At 42.9% G+C, this 19,042-nt stretch overlaps 2 protein-coding genes across 4 annotated transcripts in view; both read left to right on the top strand.

Moving 5' to 3' along the window:
* sult2st2 (sulfotransferase family 2, cytosolic sulfotransferase 2) overlaps window positions 1-3,221 on the top strand; it is a 4,131-nt gene extending 910 nt beyond the window's left edge. The window contains exons 2-6 of the mRNA NM_001141468.1: window positions 1,216-1,427; window positions 1,726-1,852; window positions 2,279-2,373; window positions 2,664-2,844; window positions 2,949-3,221. Of these exons, the coding sequence (NP_001134940.1) occupies window positions 1,216-1,427; window positions 1,726-1,852; window positions 2,279-2,373; window positions 2,664-2,844; window positions 2,949-3,058 (725 nt within the window). The 3' untranslated portion in view covers window positions 3,059-3,221. The remainder of the gene's footprint in view (window positions 1-1,215; window positions 1,428-1,725; window positions 1,853-2,278; window positions 2,374-2,663; window positions 2,845-2,948) is intronic.
* Window positions 3,222-3,372: 151 nt separating this feature from the next.
* wu:fj29h11 (uncharacterized) overlaps window positions 3,373-19,042 on the top strand; it is a 67,471-nt gene continuing 51,801 nt past the window's right edge. For 2 of the 3 annotated variants that reach the window (XM_045710175.2, XM_045710173.2), the window contains exons 1-5: window positions 3,373-3,618; window positions 4,186-4,263; window positions 4,421-4,555; window positions 7,066-7,256; window positions 7,427-7,798. In XM_045710175.2, coding sequence (XP_045566131.2) covers window positions 4,428-4,555; window positions 7,066-7,256; window positions 7,427-7,798 — 691 coding nt within the window. In that variant the 5' untranslated portion in view covers window positions 3,373-3,618; window positions 4,186-4,263; window positions 4,421-4,427. Of the gene's footprint in view, window positions 3,619-3,798; window positions 4,264-4,420; window positions 4,556-7,065; window positions 7,257-7,426; window positions 7,799-19,042 lie in introns of those variants that run through there. The other variant, XM_045710174.2, reaches the window with a different exon arrangement.

The following is a 19,042-nucleotide window of genomic DNA, read 5'->3' as shown; positions in this document are numbered from 1 at the left end:
CTGAGACAGGATTGCACAGATCTGGGGAAGTGTACCAATTAATGTCTGCAGCATTGAAGGTCCCCAAGAACACAGTGGCCTCCATCATTCTTAAATGGAAGAAGTTTGGAACCACGAAGACTCTTCCTAGTGCTGACTATCCGGCCAAACTGAGCAACCGGGGGAGAAGGGCCTTGGTCAGGGAGTAGACCAAGAACCCGATGGTCACTCTGACAGAGCTCCAGAGATCCTTTGTGGAAATGGGAGAACCTTCCAGAAGGACAACCATCTCTGCAGCACTCTACCAATCAGGCCTTTATGGTAGAGTAGCCAGACAGAAGCCACTCCTCAGTAAAAGACACATGACAGCCCACTTAGAGTTTGCCAAAATGCACCTAAAGACTCTCAGACTATGAGAAACAAGATTCTCTGGTCTGATGAAATCAAGATTGAACTCTTTGGCCTGAATGCCAAGTGTCACGTCTGGAAGAAATCTGGCACCATCCCTACGGTGAAGCATGGTGGTAGTGGCAGCATAACGCTGTGGGGATGTTTTTCAGCGGCAGGGACTGGGAGACTAGTCAGGATCGAGGGAAATATGAACAGAGCAAAGTACAGAGATCCTTGATGAAAACCTGCTCCAGAGCGCTCAGGACCTCAAACTGGGGCAAAGGTACACCTTCCAACAGGACAACAACCCTAAGTACACACCCAAGACAATGCAGGAGTGGCTTCGGGACAAGTCTTTGAATGTCCTTGAGTGGCCCAGCCAGAGCCCGGACTTGAACCTGATCGAACATCTCTTGAGCGACGCTCCCCATCCAACCTGACAGAGCTTGAGAGGATCTCCAGGGAAGAATGGGAGAAACTCCCCAAATACAGGTGTGCCAAGCTTGTAGCGTCATACCGAAGAAGACTCGAGGCTTTAATCGATGCCAAAGGTGCGTCAAAAAGTACTAAGTAAAGGGCCTGAATACTTATGTAAATGTAATATTTTATAAATTAGTAACAAAATGTGGAAAAAGTCAAGAGGTCTGAATACATTCCGATTGCACTGTATATGATCATTTCCAGGACTGCAGTTAGCATGCCTTCCTTTGGGAGTACAGACTTGCTGGTTCATGGGGTTCATTCCCTGCCAGAGCTTATTTTGGGTATGTCAATGAAGCTCAAACATCTGCTTTTCCACTCCACCTGTCTTTACCACTGTCTTTCTCTGTCTCCCACTCCCCCCAGGTACAACATGGATGCAGGAGATTGTTCCCCTGGTACAGAGTGGAGGAGACCTGACCCCGGTGCTGACGGTCCCAAACTGGGACAGGGTTCCTTGGCTAGAAGAGCATAGGGCCTGTGTCCTCAATCTGGAGCAGAGGGCATCACCACGCATGTTTGCTACCCACTACCACTACAACATGATGCCCGCCTCCTTCTTCACTGTCAAGCCTAAGGTATTGCACTGTAGATACGTGTAGATCAGCTCCTGTAGTGGAGCTGGTTTGGTGAACTATGCTTGCTTTAGCTTTAGGCTTTAACACAATGGGCTAACACGATCATGGGTCACATTGATGACCTGGGTTTAATACCCAGCTGATCACATTTCTCATCATGTCAAGAGAATGTAGTCTGTCACTACACTACATCGAATGTTACAATTCTAAGGCTGATTGCGCACATTGTGCACTATTAGAATAATACACAATGGCCTTGGGTAATGAATGGTTGACCAGAGAGATTCCTCATCTCCAGGTCATCTATGTGATGAGAAACCCTAAAGATGTGTTCACATCCTCCTATCACTACTACGGCATGGCCTCCTACCTGGTCAAACCTGGCACTCAGGACCAATTCCTGCAGAAGTTCATCAATGGAAAAGGTTTAGTATTCTTTCCTATTTTCCAACTATTACAGACATTTTGACAATATCAGTTTCATGCTTTTAGAATCAGAAAAGGCTTAGTGATCTATGTTTTTTGATTGACAGATTTATTTGGGTCCCGGTGACCTACTCTACTGTATAAAGCAGACTTGGCTCTAGAATCTATGGGCTCAAATATCCAATATGAAAGAACAGGAGCAATTTAGCAAAAGAGCAATGTCCAAGGCCAGCATATTTATTACCCTGGAATTATCATTAACAACTGATGATGTACTGTTTAGTCTCCTTCCTTTGAATAATTTAAGCTACCTCTGTTATTCACAATTCATTTACTTATCTTCTGGCCTATCAAGTATTGATAGAGCATTTGTAGTTGTCTTTTTTTGTAATAGCTTTGATGATGCGTTTGTGGGTCCCCCCCAGTGATGTTTGGTTCGTGGTTTGACCACGTGATAGGCTGGTTGAATGCTAAGGACCAGGACCGCACCATGTATATCTCCTACGAAGAGATGATATTTGTGAGTATCGTATGCTCAGTCAATACCCTAACAAAAGGACTTACACTTGAACGTGATGATTGCATATGATAACATCTCTTCCTTTATACAGAGTTAGAGATGAGTGTGTTTGATGTTAGGGATGTACTGTATAGACCACCATGTTTTTACCCCCACAATTTGTTTAAAAAATGTTTTATCTACTTTGGTTACTCCCAACACAACTTAGTCAGATTCAGTCAAGAACACACATGGATATATTTCATTGTAGTCCTCCAGCGTTATTGATATAAAATCATGTGACCCCCCAGGATCTGAGGGATTCTGTGTCAAAGATCTCCCAATTCATGGGGAAGTCTCTGGACTCTGAGGTAATAGAGAAGATAGCAGACCATTGTGTGTTCAAGAACATGAAACAGAACAAGATGTCCAACTACTCCCTGGTCCCCAATGAGTTTATGGACCATAATAAATCAGAGTTCCTTAGGAAAGGTACCGACATATCTTTATAAATGACAATATCTTTGAACAGAGTATTTGGAAATGATAGGCCGTGTGTAACAGTCCAATGTGTTAATGTGACTATGTTTCTGCAGGAATCGCTGGAGATTGGAAGAACCAATTCACTGTGGCCCAGGCAGAATACTTTGATGCAGTTTACAAAAAACAAATGAAGGACATCAAATACAAATTTGTGTGGGATTGAACTGACCATATTTCTTTCCTCCATTCATTATCATAAATTACATAATCCCAATATAACCGTTGCTATAAAAACAAATTATTCAAGACATGAAATGCGTATGATAGAACTGCTGTTGGTTTGACATGTTGTATCATTAAACATATTAGGCCTATGTCTCAGTCACTGAATGTCTGTCTATATTGTCAATAATATATTATCAATCAGGTATTCTGATGTAATATTCATATATTGTCATACAAGAGTCAAAAACCAATGATAAATCATTGGTCAAAACGTTCACTGATACCAGAGTAGAATACATTTTATTTGATATCTCCTTCCCAATAGGTGGCGACACAACATTTCAATACAGTCCCGGTGTATTACCATCGATAAATAATGTAATCTAGCCACGTAAACATTGTAGCCAAGGAACCAGAGGCAATTTAAAACCAAGTGCAGCAGCTCGCCTTTCTGAGTTTTGTCAGTAACATCTACGGATAATTGTAGATTATTTACGGTGTGAAATGATTTGTTTATAAATGCAAGATGCGCCAGAAGTGTCTTAACCAGGCAGCCAGGTAGGTGGCTATCGTTAGCAGGGGTGTATTCATTTAACCAATTCTGTAGCAAAACGTTTCTTTAAACGGATGCAAATGGAACGAAACGGGGAGGGACCTACCTGAATTTGTCCAATGGAAACTGTCGTTTTATTGCGAAACGTTTGGCAACTGGCCTAATGAATACACCCCTGGTACTCTCTGGGTGGGGGACGTTAGCTAACGAACATTAGTTAGCTAGTGATAAACGTCACTATGTACAATTAATAAGCTAGATAATGTGGCTTTGGAGGCGAACGTAGCTAAATCATTTGAAAAGGGAGAGTAGATAACTGGCTAGCTAGCTAATCTTGTTCAAAGACAGTGTACTAGTTAGAGCCAGGTATCAACGTTGCACCGGCACGTGGACACTTGTAGCTAGTTACCTACTTTTTATCAGACTTCAAGCACGTTTTGACATGTTTGCAGCAACATCGAGTTTTGCTTTGTCGTGTTCTGCAGCAACATCGAGCTAGCTAAACAAAATTCCATTGTTGCAATACAATCTTTTTAGTTGTATGTTTTATATCATCATGTGCCATTCCCCAGGACCAATGATGAGTCACTGTGCTCCAAGAACTTATTTACCTGACAGGCCTTGACAGCACACAGGAACATCAGACCCAGGTACTGCATGAAACAGAGGGAGACCAAAAGTGCACAGCTACTGCTTTGAAAATCACACCAATAACCCCACAGTGTGCCTATTTGTATTACATGAAGCTAGCTACATGTGTTTACTTGATGCCAGTCAAATAGACTAAACATTTCCTCTTGAAAGCAGACATATCATGGAGGAAACCAAGGGAGAGCTGGTGCATCTGTGTATGTCCTATCCTGAGGGTCTCTCCATATTCAAGATTCACAACCTTTACCTGAAGGCCTACAACAAGCCTCTGGATCTGGGATGCTCAAACAGGCAAGGAGAACTTCTAATATAGGCCAGTGAAGGGCAACTGGTCCGAGGGGTGTACTGTACACACCAATAGTCAACTTCTCATGGGTTAAATCAGTGTTACGAGTTGAGCTGGTATGAAAGCCTGTACACCAGGGATCATCAACTTCATTCAGCAGCAGGACAATTTTTTTATTGAGTGGATAGTCAGGGGGCCAGAAAGTAGTTACAAATAATTTGTGTGTGCCTTGTTAAAATTTCAAACCTTGCTTACGTTTGTATGCAATCACATTCAGTTGAAGTCGGAAGTTTACATACACTTAGGTTGGAGTCATTATAATTTGTTTTTCAACCACTTCACAAATGTCTTGTTAACAAACTATAGTTTTGGCAAGTCGGTTAGGACATCTACTTTGTGCATGACACAAGTAATTTTTCCAACAATTGTTTACAGACATATTATTTCACTTATAATTCACTGTATCACAATTCCAGTGGGTCAGAAGTTTACATACACTAACTTGACTGCCTTTAAACAGCTTGGAATATTCCAGAAAATAATGTCATGGCTTTAGAAGCTTTTGATAGGCTAATTGACATCATTTTAGTTAATTTGAGGTGTACCTGTGGATGTATTTCAAGGCCTGTCTTCAAACTCAGTGCCTCTTTGCTTGGCATGGGAAAGTCAAAAGAATTCAGCCAAGACCTCAGAAAAAAAAGTAGACCTCCACAAGTCTGGTTCATCCTTGGGAGCAATTTCCAAACGCCTGAAGGTACCATGTTCATCTGTACAAACAATAGTACGCAAATGTAAACACCATGGAACCACTCAGCTGTCATACCGCTCAGGAAGGAGACACATTCTGTCTCCTAGAGATGAACATACTTTGGTGCGAAAAGTGAAAATCAATCCCAGAACAACAGCAAAGGACCTTGTGAAGATGCAGGAGGAAACAGGTACCAAAGTATCTATATCCAGAGTAAAACGAGTCCTATATCGACATAACCTGTAAGGCCGCTCAGCAATGAAGATTCCACTGCTCCAAAACCGCCATAAAAACCCCAGACTACGGTTTGCAAATGCACATGGGGACAAAGATCGTACTTTTTGGAGAAATGTCCTCTGGTCTGATGAAACAAAAATAGAACTGTTTGGCCATAATGAACATTGTTATGTTTGGAGGAAAAAGGGGGAGGCTTGCAAGCCAAAGAACACCATCCCAGCCGTGAAGCACAGGGTGGCAGCATCATGTTGTGGGGGTGCTTTGCTGCAGGAGGGACTGGTGCACTTCACAAAACAGATGGCATCATGAGGGAGGAAAATTATGTGGATATATTGAAGCAACATTTCAAGACATCAGTCAGGAAGTTTAAGTTAAAGCTTGGTCGCAAATGGGTCTTCCAAATGGACAATGACCCCAAGCATACTTCCAAAGTTGTGGCAAAATGGCTTAAGGACGACAAAGTCAAGGTATTGGAGTGGCCATCCCCAGCCCTGACCTCAATCCTATAAAACATTTGTGGGCAGAACTGAAAAAGCGTGTGCGAGCATGGAGGCCTACAAACCCGACTCAGTTACACCAGCTCTGTCAGGAAGAATTGGCCAAAATTCACCCAAGCTTGTGGAAGGCTACCCAAAACGTTTGACCCAAGTTAAACAATTTTAAAGACAATGCTAGATGAAAGAAATAAAAGCTGAAATAAATCATTCTCTCTACTTTTATTCTGCCTTATCACATTCTTAAAATAATGTGGTGATCCTAACTGACCTAAGATAGGGAATTTGTACTAGGATTAAATGTCAGGAATTGTGAAAAACTGAGTTTAAATGTATTTGGCTAAGGTGTATGTAAACTTCTGACTTCAACTGTGTAACTCTATTATGTTTGGGAATACTTTGTAACATATTTCCTAAAATTAAAATAACTTGGAGCTGATTTGCTAGTGTTTTTACTGTCTTTTATGTCCTCCCCCTCAGAAAAATTACCCGCGGGCCAAATTTGACCTGCAGGCCGCAAGTTGGGGAACCCCCAAGGCCTAGTACAGGGTTCCCAAACTCGGGAACCCAAGGGGTGCACATTTTGGTTTTTGCCCTAGCACTACACTGCTGATTTAAAGTAATCAACTAATCATCAAGCTTTGATTATTTGAATCAGCTGTGTAGTGTTAAGGCAGAAAACAAAATGTGCACGCCTTGGTCTCCAGAGGCCCGAGTTTGGGAAACGCTGGCCTAGTGCCCAGCTATCCTAGCAGTTGACATTGCAGGTGACAGTGTACTGATGTATAGTGTACAGATGATTATTGATTGCTCATTAACAATTTTTTTTCTACCTGTATTTGTTGTCTCTTTGTATTTGTCCTTGTCTATGTTTTGATTGCTTTTTTGTATATAGAGCTGCAACCAAAATCTCCCCACAGGGATAATAAAATCATTATCTTATCCCTACTCTACATTGTCACTATGGTAAATGTTCTCTCATAGAGTAGGTATCGGTGAAGTACAAACGTTCTAATCCTATCTTATTTCATTCTAGGTTGTTGGCACTAGAAACACTGCTGAAGACCATGCCTGACCAGCTCCGCTTCTCCTCTACTGGAGGACTCACTGTATGGCCTGTCATGTCTCGTCTACAGACAACCACCTCATCATCATTAGCATCATCGTCAGCAGCAGCTATAGAACCTCCCACTGCACCTGGATGCTCAGCACAGGATATCAGCAAAGGTAAGAAGTTGAGGAACCCACTGATCTGTATATGAGTGGATAAGTGAACACATGGATTCCGCCGTCTTACTTACACCAATCCAACCCTCAGATCTGTAGGCAGACGTTGTATTTTCAAAACAAGGAGACCTTTGATCTTGCCTAATGTGTTGATTTGTCTTCCTCTCCAGCTGTGTGCCTGAACAGGCTCAGAAGAGAGGTGCTGCTCATGCTCTGTGCCTTCCCTGGTGGTGTGGAGGTGCCTAAGCTGTGTGCCTGCTACAAGCAGATGTACGGCAGGCAGCTGACCCTCGGAGAATATGGGCTGGCAGGCCTCCAAGAGCTGTTTGCTGCCCTGGGGGACCAGGTGTGTGTGGAGAGACAGGACAAGATGAACTTGGTTAGACTGAGCAGTCCTGGCGACCAGATGGAATACACACAGCCACAGCAGGGGCCTGTACGGGAGAGGAGGAGGAGGAGGAGGGGGAGGAGAGAGGAAGAAGAAAAAAAAGAAGAGCGGGATGTAAACGAAAGCCCGTCAGGAGCTCTGCTCAGGAAGACAGGTGAGGTTTTCTGTTGTTATATTTAGTGTTGAATTGACTGTAGGGCTGGGCGAATGTATGTTTTAGCGCAATATTCCAAATGCCTGTTTCTCAAAAATCCTTACATTTTTCAAAAATTATGAATGCATGTCTGCTTTTTCTCATGTTGTGCTTTTTCTCATGTTGTTGTTTTGGTCTCGTCGTCTTCTGTCCTGTGTGCACATTCCCATTTACAAATGCATACAGTACCAGTCAAAGGTTTGGACACACCTACTCATTTCAGGGTTTTTCTTTATTTTTACTATTTTCTACATTGTTGAATAATAGTGAAGACATCAAACTATGAAATAACACATATGGAATCATGTAGTAACCAAAAATGTGTTAAATATATTTATTTATTTCAGATTCTTCTAAGTAGCCACCCTTTGCCTTGATGACAGCTTTGCACACACAATTTCTTTCATTCTTAATGCGTTTGAGCCATTCAGTTGTGTTGTGACAAGGTAGGGGTGGTATACAGAAGATGGCTCTATTTGGTAAAAGACCAAGTCCATATTATGGCAAAAACAGCTCAAGTAAGCAAAGAGAAATGACAGTCCATCATTACTTTAAGACATGAAGGTCAGTCAATCCGGAAAATGCCAAGAACTCTGAAAGTTTCTTCAAGTGCAGTCGTAAAAACCATCAAGCGCTATGATGGAACTGGCTCTCATGAGGACCGCCACAGGAAAGGAAGACCCTTGAGTTACCTCTGCTGCAGAGGATAAGTTCGTTAGAGTTACCAGCCTCAGAAATTGCAGCCCAAATAAATGCTTCACAGAGTTCAAGTAACAGACACATGTCAACATCAACTGTTCAGAGGAGACTTCGTGAATCAGGCCTTCATGGTCGAATTGCTGCAAAGAAACCACTACTAAAGGACATCAATAAGAAAAAGACACTTGCTTGGGTCAAGAAACACGAGCAATGGACATTAAGCTGGTGGAAATCTGTCCTTTGGTATGATGAGTCCAAATTGAAATTTCTGGTTCCAACCGCCGTGTCTTTGTGAGACGCGGAGTAGGTGAACGGATGATCTACGCATGTGTGGTTCCCACCGTGAAGCATGGAGGAGGTGTTGGGGTGCTTTGCTGGTGACACTGTCAGTGATTTATTTAGAATTGAAGGCACACTTAACCAGCATGGCTACCACAGCATTGTGCAGCGATACGCCATCCCATCTGATTTGAGCTTTGTGGTATTATCATTTGTTTTTCAACAGGACAATGACCCAAAACACACCCCCGGCTGTGTAAGGGCAATTTAACCTGTTAGGGCTAGGGGGCAGTATTGACACGGCTGGATTAAAAACATACCCGATTTAATCTGGTTACCACTCCTACCCAGTAACTACAATATGCATATACTTATTACATATGGATAGAAAACACCCTAAATTTTCTAAAACTGTTTGAATGGTGTCTGTGAGTATAACAGAACTCAAATGGCAGGTCAAAACCTGAGAGATTCCTTTACAGGAAGTGGCCTGTCTGACCATTTCTTGAACTTCTTTTCCATCTCTATCATTTACTAAGGATCTCTGCTCTAACATGACACTTCCCACGTCGTCCATAGGCGCTCAGAGCCCGGGAAAAAACAGAATGTCGTCATTCCAGCCCCAGGCTGAAACACATTATCGCCTTTCTCAAGTGGCCGATCAAGGGACACTGGGCTTATGCGCGTGACCCGACCGCCCCCGCCTTTGGGATTTTTTCCTCTGTTTGCCGAAAAGGAGATTCCCTGTCGGAATATTATCGCTTTTCTACAAGAAAAATGTCGTAAAAATTGATTTTAAACAGCGGTTGACATGCTTCGAAGTACGGTAATGGAATATTTAGAATTTTATTGTCACGAATTGCGCCATGCGCACGACACTTCTTTACTATTTCGGATAGTGTCTGGAACGCACGAACAAAACGCCGCTATTCGGATATAACGATGGATTATTTTGGACCAAACCAACATTTGTTATTGAAGTAGCAGTCCTGGGTGTGCATTCTGACGAAGACAACAAAAGGTAATCAAACTTTTATAATAGTAAATATGATTATGGTGAGTGCTAAACTTGCCGGGTGTCTAAATAGCGAGCCCGTGATGCCTGGGCTATGTACTTAGAATATTGCAAAATGTGCTTTCACCAAAAAGCTATTTTAAAATCGGACATATCGAGTGCATAGAGGAGGTCTGTATCTATAATTCTTAAAATAATTGTTATGCTTTTTGTGAACGTTTATCGTGAGTAATTTAGTAAAATGTTAGCGAATTCCCCGGAAGTTTGCGGGGGGTATGCTAGTTCTGAACGTCACATGCTAATGTAAAAAGCTGGTTTTTGATATAAATATGAACTTGATTGAACAAAACATGCATGTATTGTATAACATAATGTCCTAGGGTTGTCATCTGATGAAGATCATCAAAGGTGAGTGCTGCATTTAGCTGTCTTCTGGGTTTTGGTGACATTATATGCTGGCTTGAAAAATGGGTGTCTGATTATTTCTGGCTTGGTACTCTGCTGACATAATCTAATGTTTTGCTTTCGTTGTAAAGCCTTTTTGAAATCGGACAGTGTGGTTAGATTAACGAGAGTCTTGTCTTTAAATAGCTGTAAAATAGTCATATGTTTGAGAAATTGAAGTAATAGGATTTTTAAGGTTTTGAAAATCGCGCCACAGGCTGGCAGTGGCTGTTACGTAGGTGGGACGCAAGCGTCCCACCTAGCCCATAGAGGTTAACCAAGAAGGAGCGTGATGGAGTGCTGCATCAGATGACCTGGCCTCCCCAATCACCCAACCTCAACCCGATTGAGATGGTTTGGGATGAGTTGGATCGCAGAGTGAAGGAAAAGCAGCCAACAAGTGCTCAGCATATGTGGGAACTTCTTCAAGACTGTTGGAAAAGCATTCCAGGTGACTACCTCATGAAGCTGGTTGAGAGAATGCAAAGCTGTCATCAAGGCAAAGGGTGGCTACTTTAAAGAATATAAAACATATTTTTATTTGTTTAACACATTTTTGGTTATTACGTAATTCCATGTGTTATTTAATAGTTTTGATGTCTTCTATTATTCTACAATGTAGAAAATAAAAATGTCAGCTTCTCATTGCGCACAGAGCAGACACTACTAAAAAGGGAGTATCAATGAACATTGATTCTAGAAAATGAATGCTCAGTTTGTCATTGCGGTACTAGGTCCCAGTAGCAGCATTTTAGCCAAATACTGTTATACATTTTTTTTACATTTTAGTCATTTAGCAGACGCTCTTATCCAGAGCGACTTACAGTAGTGAATGCATACATTTCATTTCATGCATTTTTTGTACTGGCCCCCCGTGGGAATCGAACCCACAACCCTGGCGTTGCACACACCATGCTGGCGTTGCAAACACCATGCTCTACCAACTGAGCCACAGTGAAGACTACACATACTATCTGTGTAGTCTGTTTTGTAAATGTGCAATAAGCATAAAACACAATTATATAAGGAATTGGCAACTTTGTTCTCTCTCATTCCTAGAAATAAGGTAGGCAACCTGATTTCAACATCTGAACAAAGTGGACAGGCTAGCATGCTGTTCAAACAGTTGGAGATGGACAGAAGTGTTAAGTTCAAGTTTTAAGTATCCCTATATTTGTTATTACGGTGCTATCACTCTGTTATTAGTGCTCCTACGCAGGAGTCTCGTTGTTGATGAACCTGGCCTGAGTGGAATGGCAACCGTGTATTGCGCTAATACGGTTGCGTAAGCGTTGTTAAACTGGAACCTTGTCAATGTGTCATTTTGAGTTAACAAGGAGGGTGTGTTCATAACAATTCAACTGATCTACCTTGTAAGCTAACAAAGAGATCAAAGTTGGGTAGCTGGCTACTCAATAGCATGTGGGCTTGTGCTTGAGAGATTTATGAGACTTGTGTTTAATTTTCTATAATGCCTGCTACAATAAGTTAGTCATTATTAGTGAATGTGCATTATGCATGGTTCTGGTTAAATGTGTAACAGAAAGGGCATTCCATACGCAAACTTGAAAGCCAGATCAGTGATTATGGCAAAAAAGCAGGTTAAACTATTTTGGGCTTATACTGTATTTAGCCTAAGTATAATTTCACAAGCCCTGAATTCATTAGATTATTGATAACTGTTTGAAATGCAGTGTATTTGACATTTAATTGTACAACAAAGCTTATTTAGAGAACATTTAAAACATATATATGTATATATGCATACATATATTTACATATCTCGTGTATCGCCCATAGAAGGCCATAATGCTCGTGAGCAATGTTCCCTCTAAGCTGTGCATCCTGCTCCCCCTGGACTGCCTCACAGAAAAAATATCAGCCTGCGCAGAGAAGTATGAGGTTGAACTTGACTCAAAATTGTAGAGTTTTTTCCCCTTAGTTAACACTATCAACGTTTCCCTCTACTGTAGGAATTGTGATCGAATCAACGCAATATTTGCCACGTTCGATGCAAGATACTGAAACAAAACAAACTATGCAAGACTTAGTTTTGCATACTAACTGTGCAAGAGATTTTATTGTAGGCAGAATGCATCAGAGTAGGATCCTGTTGCATTGACCGGCACGACTCAGGCCCGTACTCTACACAGACGGGTGCGCCATATCCAATCAGAGCTGCATTAGGCCTATATGCAAATAGACCATTGCCATAATGGATTTGTGCCATTCACTTTCAGCTGGACTGTGTTTTCAGCATGAGCGGTCGTGAGTAGATGCGTTTGTGTTGAGATGCCATGTGCCATGTGTGCACATTTGTTCTTATCTTTTGCTAGATAGTGAGTTATTAGTCCAGTTATAGATACTTTGTAATCAGCAATGGGTGAGGGATTGCTTCTTACAAGAGCACAAAACGTTTACATTTCTATCTTTGAAAAGCAAGTCAGTAAAAAGCAAAACATTTTTTTGTCTTAAAGGGCAGTGTTGTATTTTTAGGCAGGCTTGAATAAGCTAAGTAGCCAATAGGCTGAGGGTAGCATCATTTGTCTGATTCTCTGTAATAATAGTATGGGAATAATAATGCATTTTATTTTGTAAAGTGTTTTTTTGCATCGAACAACAGAACATTTTCAGTCCCCTGTCGTAGAAATGGTATAGGAAGAGAGACTGCAGATTATTTCAAACAACAACTTTATTATAAGATTTGCAAAAATGAAGAAATCAACCATCCACTCAACAGTGCATTGTTGAAAGCCCAACGAACAGAGTTGTCTCACTCCTTTTATAGAAAGTACATCCTTTTATCTTTGTGACTGTTAGCAGATGTACAGAAACAGGGAACAGATTTGTAAAAAGTAATTTAGCTCGTCTGTGTAGATCAAGATAGCTGATACTGCCACCATTCTCTGTTCCTCCCTACACTTCCCACATAGCTAAGTTCCTGCCGATCGTCAACACAGGAGGTCACGCTCTGCGGTCGCACCCAAGCGGCTCATATTTTGACCTTTATTTAACTAGGCAAGTCAGTTAAAAACAAATTCTTATTTACAATGATGGCCCGGATGGTGCTGGGCCAATTGTGGCCGGATGTGATGCAGCCTGGATTTGAACAAGGTGTCTTAGACCACTGCGCCACTCGGGAGCCCAATTAAACAGTATAGTATGTAATGAATATCAATTTCCTCCACTTATTTTCCCTTTTGAGACTAGTCTCAACCTAATAGGAAATGACTTACAAGCATTTTCATCAAACAAGCATTAACATGAGGGGAATTGAGGGAAAAGGAAAGACTTTACATTTAAGTCATTTAGCAGACGCTCTTAACCAGAGCGACTTACAAATTGGTGCATTCACCTTATAATATCCAGTGGAACAACCACTTTACAATAGTGCATCTAAATCTTTTAAGGGGGGGTTAGAAGGATTACTTTATCCTATCCCAGGTATTCCTTAAAGAGGTGGGGTTTCAGGTGTCTCCGGAAGGTGGTGATTGACTCCGCTGTCCTGGCGTCGTGAGGGAGCTTGTTCCACCATTGGGGTGCCAGAGCAGCGAACAGTTTTGACTGGGCTGAGCGGGAACTGTGCTTCCTCAGAGGTAGGGAGGCGAGCAGGCCAGAGGTGGATGAACGCAGTGCCCTTGTTTGGGTGTAGGGCCTGATCAGAGCCTGAAGGTACGGAGGTGCCGTTCCCCTCACAGCTCCATAGGCAAGCACCATGGTCTTGTAGCGGAGAGAGCGGAGGAGCGGGGTGAGAGCGGAGGAGCGGGGTGACGTGAGAGAACTTGGGAAGGTTGAACACCAGACGGGCTGCGGCGTTCTGGATGAGTTGTAGGGGTTTAATGGCACAAGCAGGGAGCCCAGCCAACAACGAGTTGCAGTAATCCAGACGGGAGATGACAAGTGCCTGGATTAGGACCTGCGCCGCTTCCTGTGTGAGGCAGGGTCGTACTCTGTGAATGTTGTAGAGCATGAACCTACAGGATCGAGTGTAGGTTTTTTCAGAAGGGGTGCAACTCTCGCTCTCTTGAAGACGGAAGGGACGTAGCCAGCGGTCAAGGATGAGTTGATGAGCGAGGTGAGGTAGGGGAGAAGGTCTCCGGAAATGGTCTGGAGAAGAGAGGAGGGGATAGGGTCAAGTGGGCAGGTTGTTGGGCGGCCGGCCGTCACAAGACGCGAGATTTCATCTGGAGAGAGAGGGGAGAAAGAGGTCAAAGCACAGGGTAGGGCAGTGTGAGCAGGACCAGCGGTGTCGTTTGACTTAGCAAACGAGGATCGGATGTCGTCAACCTTCTTTTCAAAATGGTTGACGAAGTCATCCGCAGAGAGGGAGGAGGGGGGGGGGAGGGGGAGGAGGATTCAGGAGGGAGGAGAAGGTAGCAAAGAGCTTCCTAGGGTTAGAGGCAGATGCTTGGAGTTTAGAGTGGTAGAAAGTGGCTTTAGCAGCAGAGACAGAAGAGGAAAATGTAGAGAGGAGGGAGTGAAAGGATGCCAGGTCCGCAGGGAGGCGAGTTTTCCTCCATTTCCGCTCGGCTGCCCGGAGCCCTGTTCTGTGAGCTCGCAGTGAGTTGTCGAGCCACGGAGCAGGAGGGGAGGACCGAGCCGGCCTGGAGGATAGGGGACAGAGGAAATCAAAGGATGCAGAGAGGGAGGAGAGGAGGGTTGAGGAGGCAGAATCAGGAGATAGGTTGGAGAAGGTTTGAGCAGAGGGAAGAGATGATAGGATGGAAGAGGAGAGAGTAGCGGGAGAGAGAGAGCGAAGGTTGGGACGGCGCAATACCATCCGAGTAGGGGCAGAGTGAGAAGTGTTGGATGAGAGCGAGAGGGAGAAGGATACAAGGTAGTGGTCGGAGACTTGGAGGGGAGTTGCAATGAGATTAGTGGAAGAACAGCATCTAGTAAAGATGAGGTCAAGCGTATTGCCTGCCTTGTGAGTAGGGGGGGAAGGTGAGAGGGTGAGGTCAAAAGAGGAGAGGAGTGGAAAGGAGGAGGCAGAGAGGAATGAGTCAAAGGTAGACGTGGGGAGGTTAGTCACCCAGAACTGTGAGAGGTGAGCCATCCTCAGGAAAGGAACTTATCAAGGCGTCAAGCTCATTGATGAACTCTCCAAGGGAACCTGGAGGGCGATAAATGATAAGGATGTTAAGCTTGAAAGGGTTGGTAACTGTGACAGCATGGAATTCAAATGAGGAGATAGACAGATGGGTCAGGGGAGAAAGAGAGAATGTCCATTTGGGAGAGATGAGGATTCCAGTGCCACCACCCCGCTGGCTCGATGCTCTAGGGGTATGCGAGAACACGTAGGCAGACGAGGAGAGAGCAGTAGGAGTAGCAGTGTTATCTGTGGTAATCCATGTTTCCGTCAGCGCCAGGAAGTCTAGGGACTGGAGGGTAGCATAGGCTGAGATGAACTCAGCCTTGTTGGCGCAGCCCGGCAGTTCCAGAAGCTGCCGGAGACCTGGAACTCCACGTGGGTCGTGCGCGCTGGGACCACCAGGTTAGAGTGGCAGCGGCCACGCGGTGTGGAGCGTTTGTATGGCCTGTGCAGAGGGGAGAGAACAGGGATAGACAGACACATAGTAGACAAGCTACAGAAGAGGCTACGCTAATGCAAAGGAGATTGGAATGACAAGTGGACTACACGTCTCGAATGTTCAGAAAGTTAAGCTACGTTGCAAAAATCTTATTGACTAAAATGACGAAAATGATACAGTACTGCTGGCTGGTGGAGTAGGCTAGCTAGCAGTGGCTGCGTTGTTGACTTTGAACGTGTAGCTGGCTAGGTAACCTCGATAGTTTCAGTACTACCCCTTGTCATGATACAAAGCACTTTCTTACACTTAGTGCTATTGTAAATGACCTCTGTTATTGAGTTTAAAACCTTCACATAGTGCAATTCATTCTCAGAAGGGGGAAAGGAACATATGAATTTAAACTTCATTTAAACATCACCACACACAAGGCAATCGCTTTGTTGAGACTGTCGATATTGCTACAGGGTCACCATGACGGTAGGCCCTTAACTCTACCTTGAGAGTACCGTAATTTCCGGACTATTAAGCGCACCTGAATATAAGCCGCACCCACTGAATTAAAAAATATATATCATTTTGAACATAAATAAGCCGCACATGTCTATAAGCCGCAGGTGCCTACCGGTACATTGAAACAAATTAACTTTACACAGGCTTTAACGAAACACGGCTTGTAACAAAAATAAAAAATTAGCAGTAAGCTTTAGTTGTCTTTTTTGCACTGAGTCAATTCCTCACGCTGCTGTTTCCAACGTCTTATCATCGACTCATTAAGACCAAGCTCCCGTGCAGCAGCTCTGTTTCCTTTTCCAACAGCCAGATCAATCGCCTTCAACTTGAAAGCTACATCATATGCATTTCTCCGTGTCTTTGCCATGATGAGGGTGACAAAATGACTACCGTAATCAGAATGATGGGAAGTTTGAGAGCGCTCGATTTAATCTAAACAGTAAACAAAAACGTTGTTTGACCTTAACCCGTTCGGCAATTTCATTGGTCTAATGAAAGCTTCATGCCGCCAAAAAACTGAGCACGTCACAGAATGTGTTTTTTTTGGGGGGAAAAAATTGAAAGCGGGAAAAATCCATATATTAGCCGCGTTACTGTTTAAGCCGCGAGGTTCAAAGCCTGAGAAAAAAGTTGCGGCTTATAGTCCAGAATTTACGGTACCATTTACAAAACCACCACTGTGAGCATGGCCTATGGACATGCTGCACCATTAACTCAATGTTTTACCTTGGTGTTATGGATTATCATCATCTTAATCAGACATGTAATCACGCATAGGAAGTAAATCAGGTAAATGGGGTTCTGAGGTGTCTCCTTCAGGGGTTAGTAATGGCATGGTAAGAATAGTCTCAACGGCTTTGCTGCACAATTTCTTACAAGTTACAATAAGCATTATAAATCAACCGATGAAATATTGTAGCTCCCATAACACCAAATAATGACTGAACCCATCCAAACAGATTTCAATCGTTGTGTGGTTGGTGTTCTTTGCGAGATCATCGCTAAGCTTTTTCAGATGTTCCACTACAATAGTCAAGTTACCCTTACCCTGGGGTATGAATGTACAGCGATGGTCACTTATCATTTGGCACACTCTTATGAAAACATTCTGTCTCAAAAACATGCCCTATATGTACTTAGTCTCCGGCTACAAATACATTTGGGCTTAAATCATTCTATCTAACCCATAACACGTTAGTCACTACTGCTAGTCCACTTATAAACATACTAAAACATGCTCAAGTCAATTGTACTGTATCATCCAGAAAGCCATATGTATTGATGCACTTTAACATTTGAATTCTGATAACATGCTTAAACAAAACCTCTACCATCGATGTTTTACAACCAAATTTAGAATTACAGACTTCAGTGCTCCACATTGTCTATCACGCAAATTCAAGACCCTCAATTTAGCACAGACCAAAACAGTTAGAATGTACATTTACAAACAGGGGACTATATATATACAGTTGAAGTCGGAAGTTTACATACACCTTAGCCAAATACATTTAAACTCAGTTTTTCAAAATTCCTGACATTTCATCTGAGTAAAAATTTCCTGTCTTAGGTCAGTTAGGATCACCACTTTATTTTAAGAATGTGAAATGTCAGAATACTAGTTGAGAGAATGATTTATTTAAGCTTTTATTTCTTTCATCTCATTTCCCAGTGGGTCAGAAGTTTGCATACACTCAATTAGTATTTGGTAGCATTGCCTTTAAATTGTTTAACTTGGGTCAAACTTTTCGGGTAGCCTTCCACAAGCTTCCCACAATATGTTGGGTGAATTTTGTCCCATTCCTCCTGACAGAGCTGGTGTAACTGAGTCAGGTTTGTAGGCCTCCTTGCTCGCACACGCTTTTTCAGTTCTGCCCACAAATTTTCTATAGGATTGAGTTCAGGGCTTTGTGATGGCCACTCTAATACCTTGACTTTGTTGTCCTTAAGCCATTTTGCCACAACTTTGGAAGTATGCTTGGGGTCATTGTCCATTTGGAAGACCCATTTGCGACCAAGCTTTAACTTCCTGACTGATGTCTTGAAATGTTGCTTCAATATAGCCACATCATTTTCCTCCCTCGTGATGCCATCTATTTTGTGAAGTGCACCAGTCCCTCCTGCAACAAAGCACCCCAACAACATGATGCTGCCACCCCCATGCTTCACGGTTGGGATGGTGTCTTTGCAAGCCTCCCCCTTTTTCCTCCAAATGTAATGATGGTCATTATGGTCAAACAGTTCTATTTTTGTTTCATCAGACCAGAGGACATTTCTCCAAAAAGTACGATCTTTGTCCCCATGTGCATTTGCAAACCGTAGTCTGGGGTTTTAATGGCAGTTTTGGAGCAGTGGCTTCTTTCTTGCTGAGCGGCCTTTCAGGTTACGTCGATATAGGACTCTTTTTACTGTGGATATAGATACTTTTGTACCTGTTTCCTCCAGCATCTTTACAAGGTCTTTTGCTGCTGTTCTGGGATTGATTTGCACTTTTCGCACCAAAGTACGTTCAACTCTAGGAGACAGAATGTGTCTCCTTCCTAAGCAGTACGACGGCTGCATGGTCCCATGGTGTTTGTACTTGCGTACTATTGTCTGTACAGATGAACGTGGCACCTTCAGGCAATTGGAAATTGCTCCCAAGGATGAACCAGACTTGTGGAGGTCTACAATTTTTTTTGAGGTCTTGGCTGATTTCTTTAGATTTTTCCCATGATGTCAAGCAAA

Source organism: Salmo salar, chromosome 28, assembly GCF_965601325.2.
Source record: "Salmo salar chromosome 28, fSalSal1, whole genome shotgun sequence".
NCBI classification, from domain to species: Eukaryota; Metazoa; Chordata; class Actinopteri; order Salmoniformes; family Salmonidae; genus Salmo; species Salmo salar.
The sequence above is the reverse complement of the archived record's forward strand: the minus strand, read 5'-3'. Positions and strand labels throughout refer to the sequence as shown.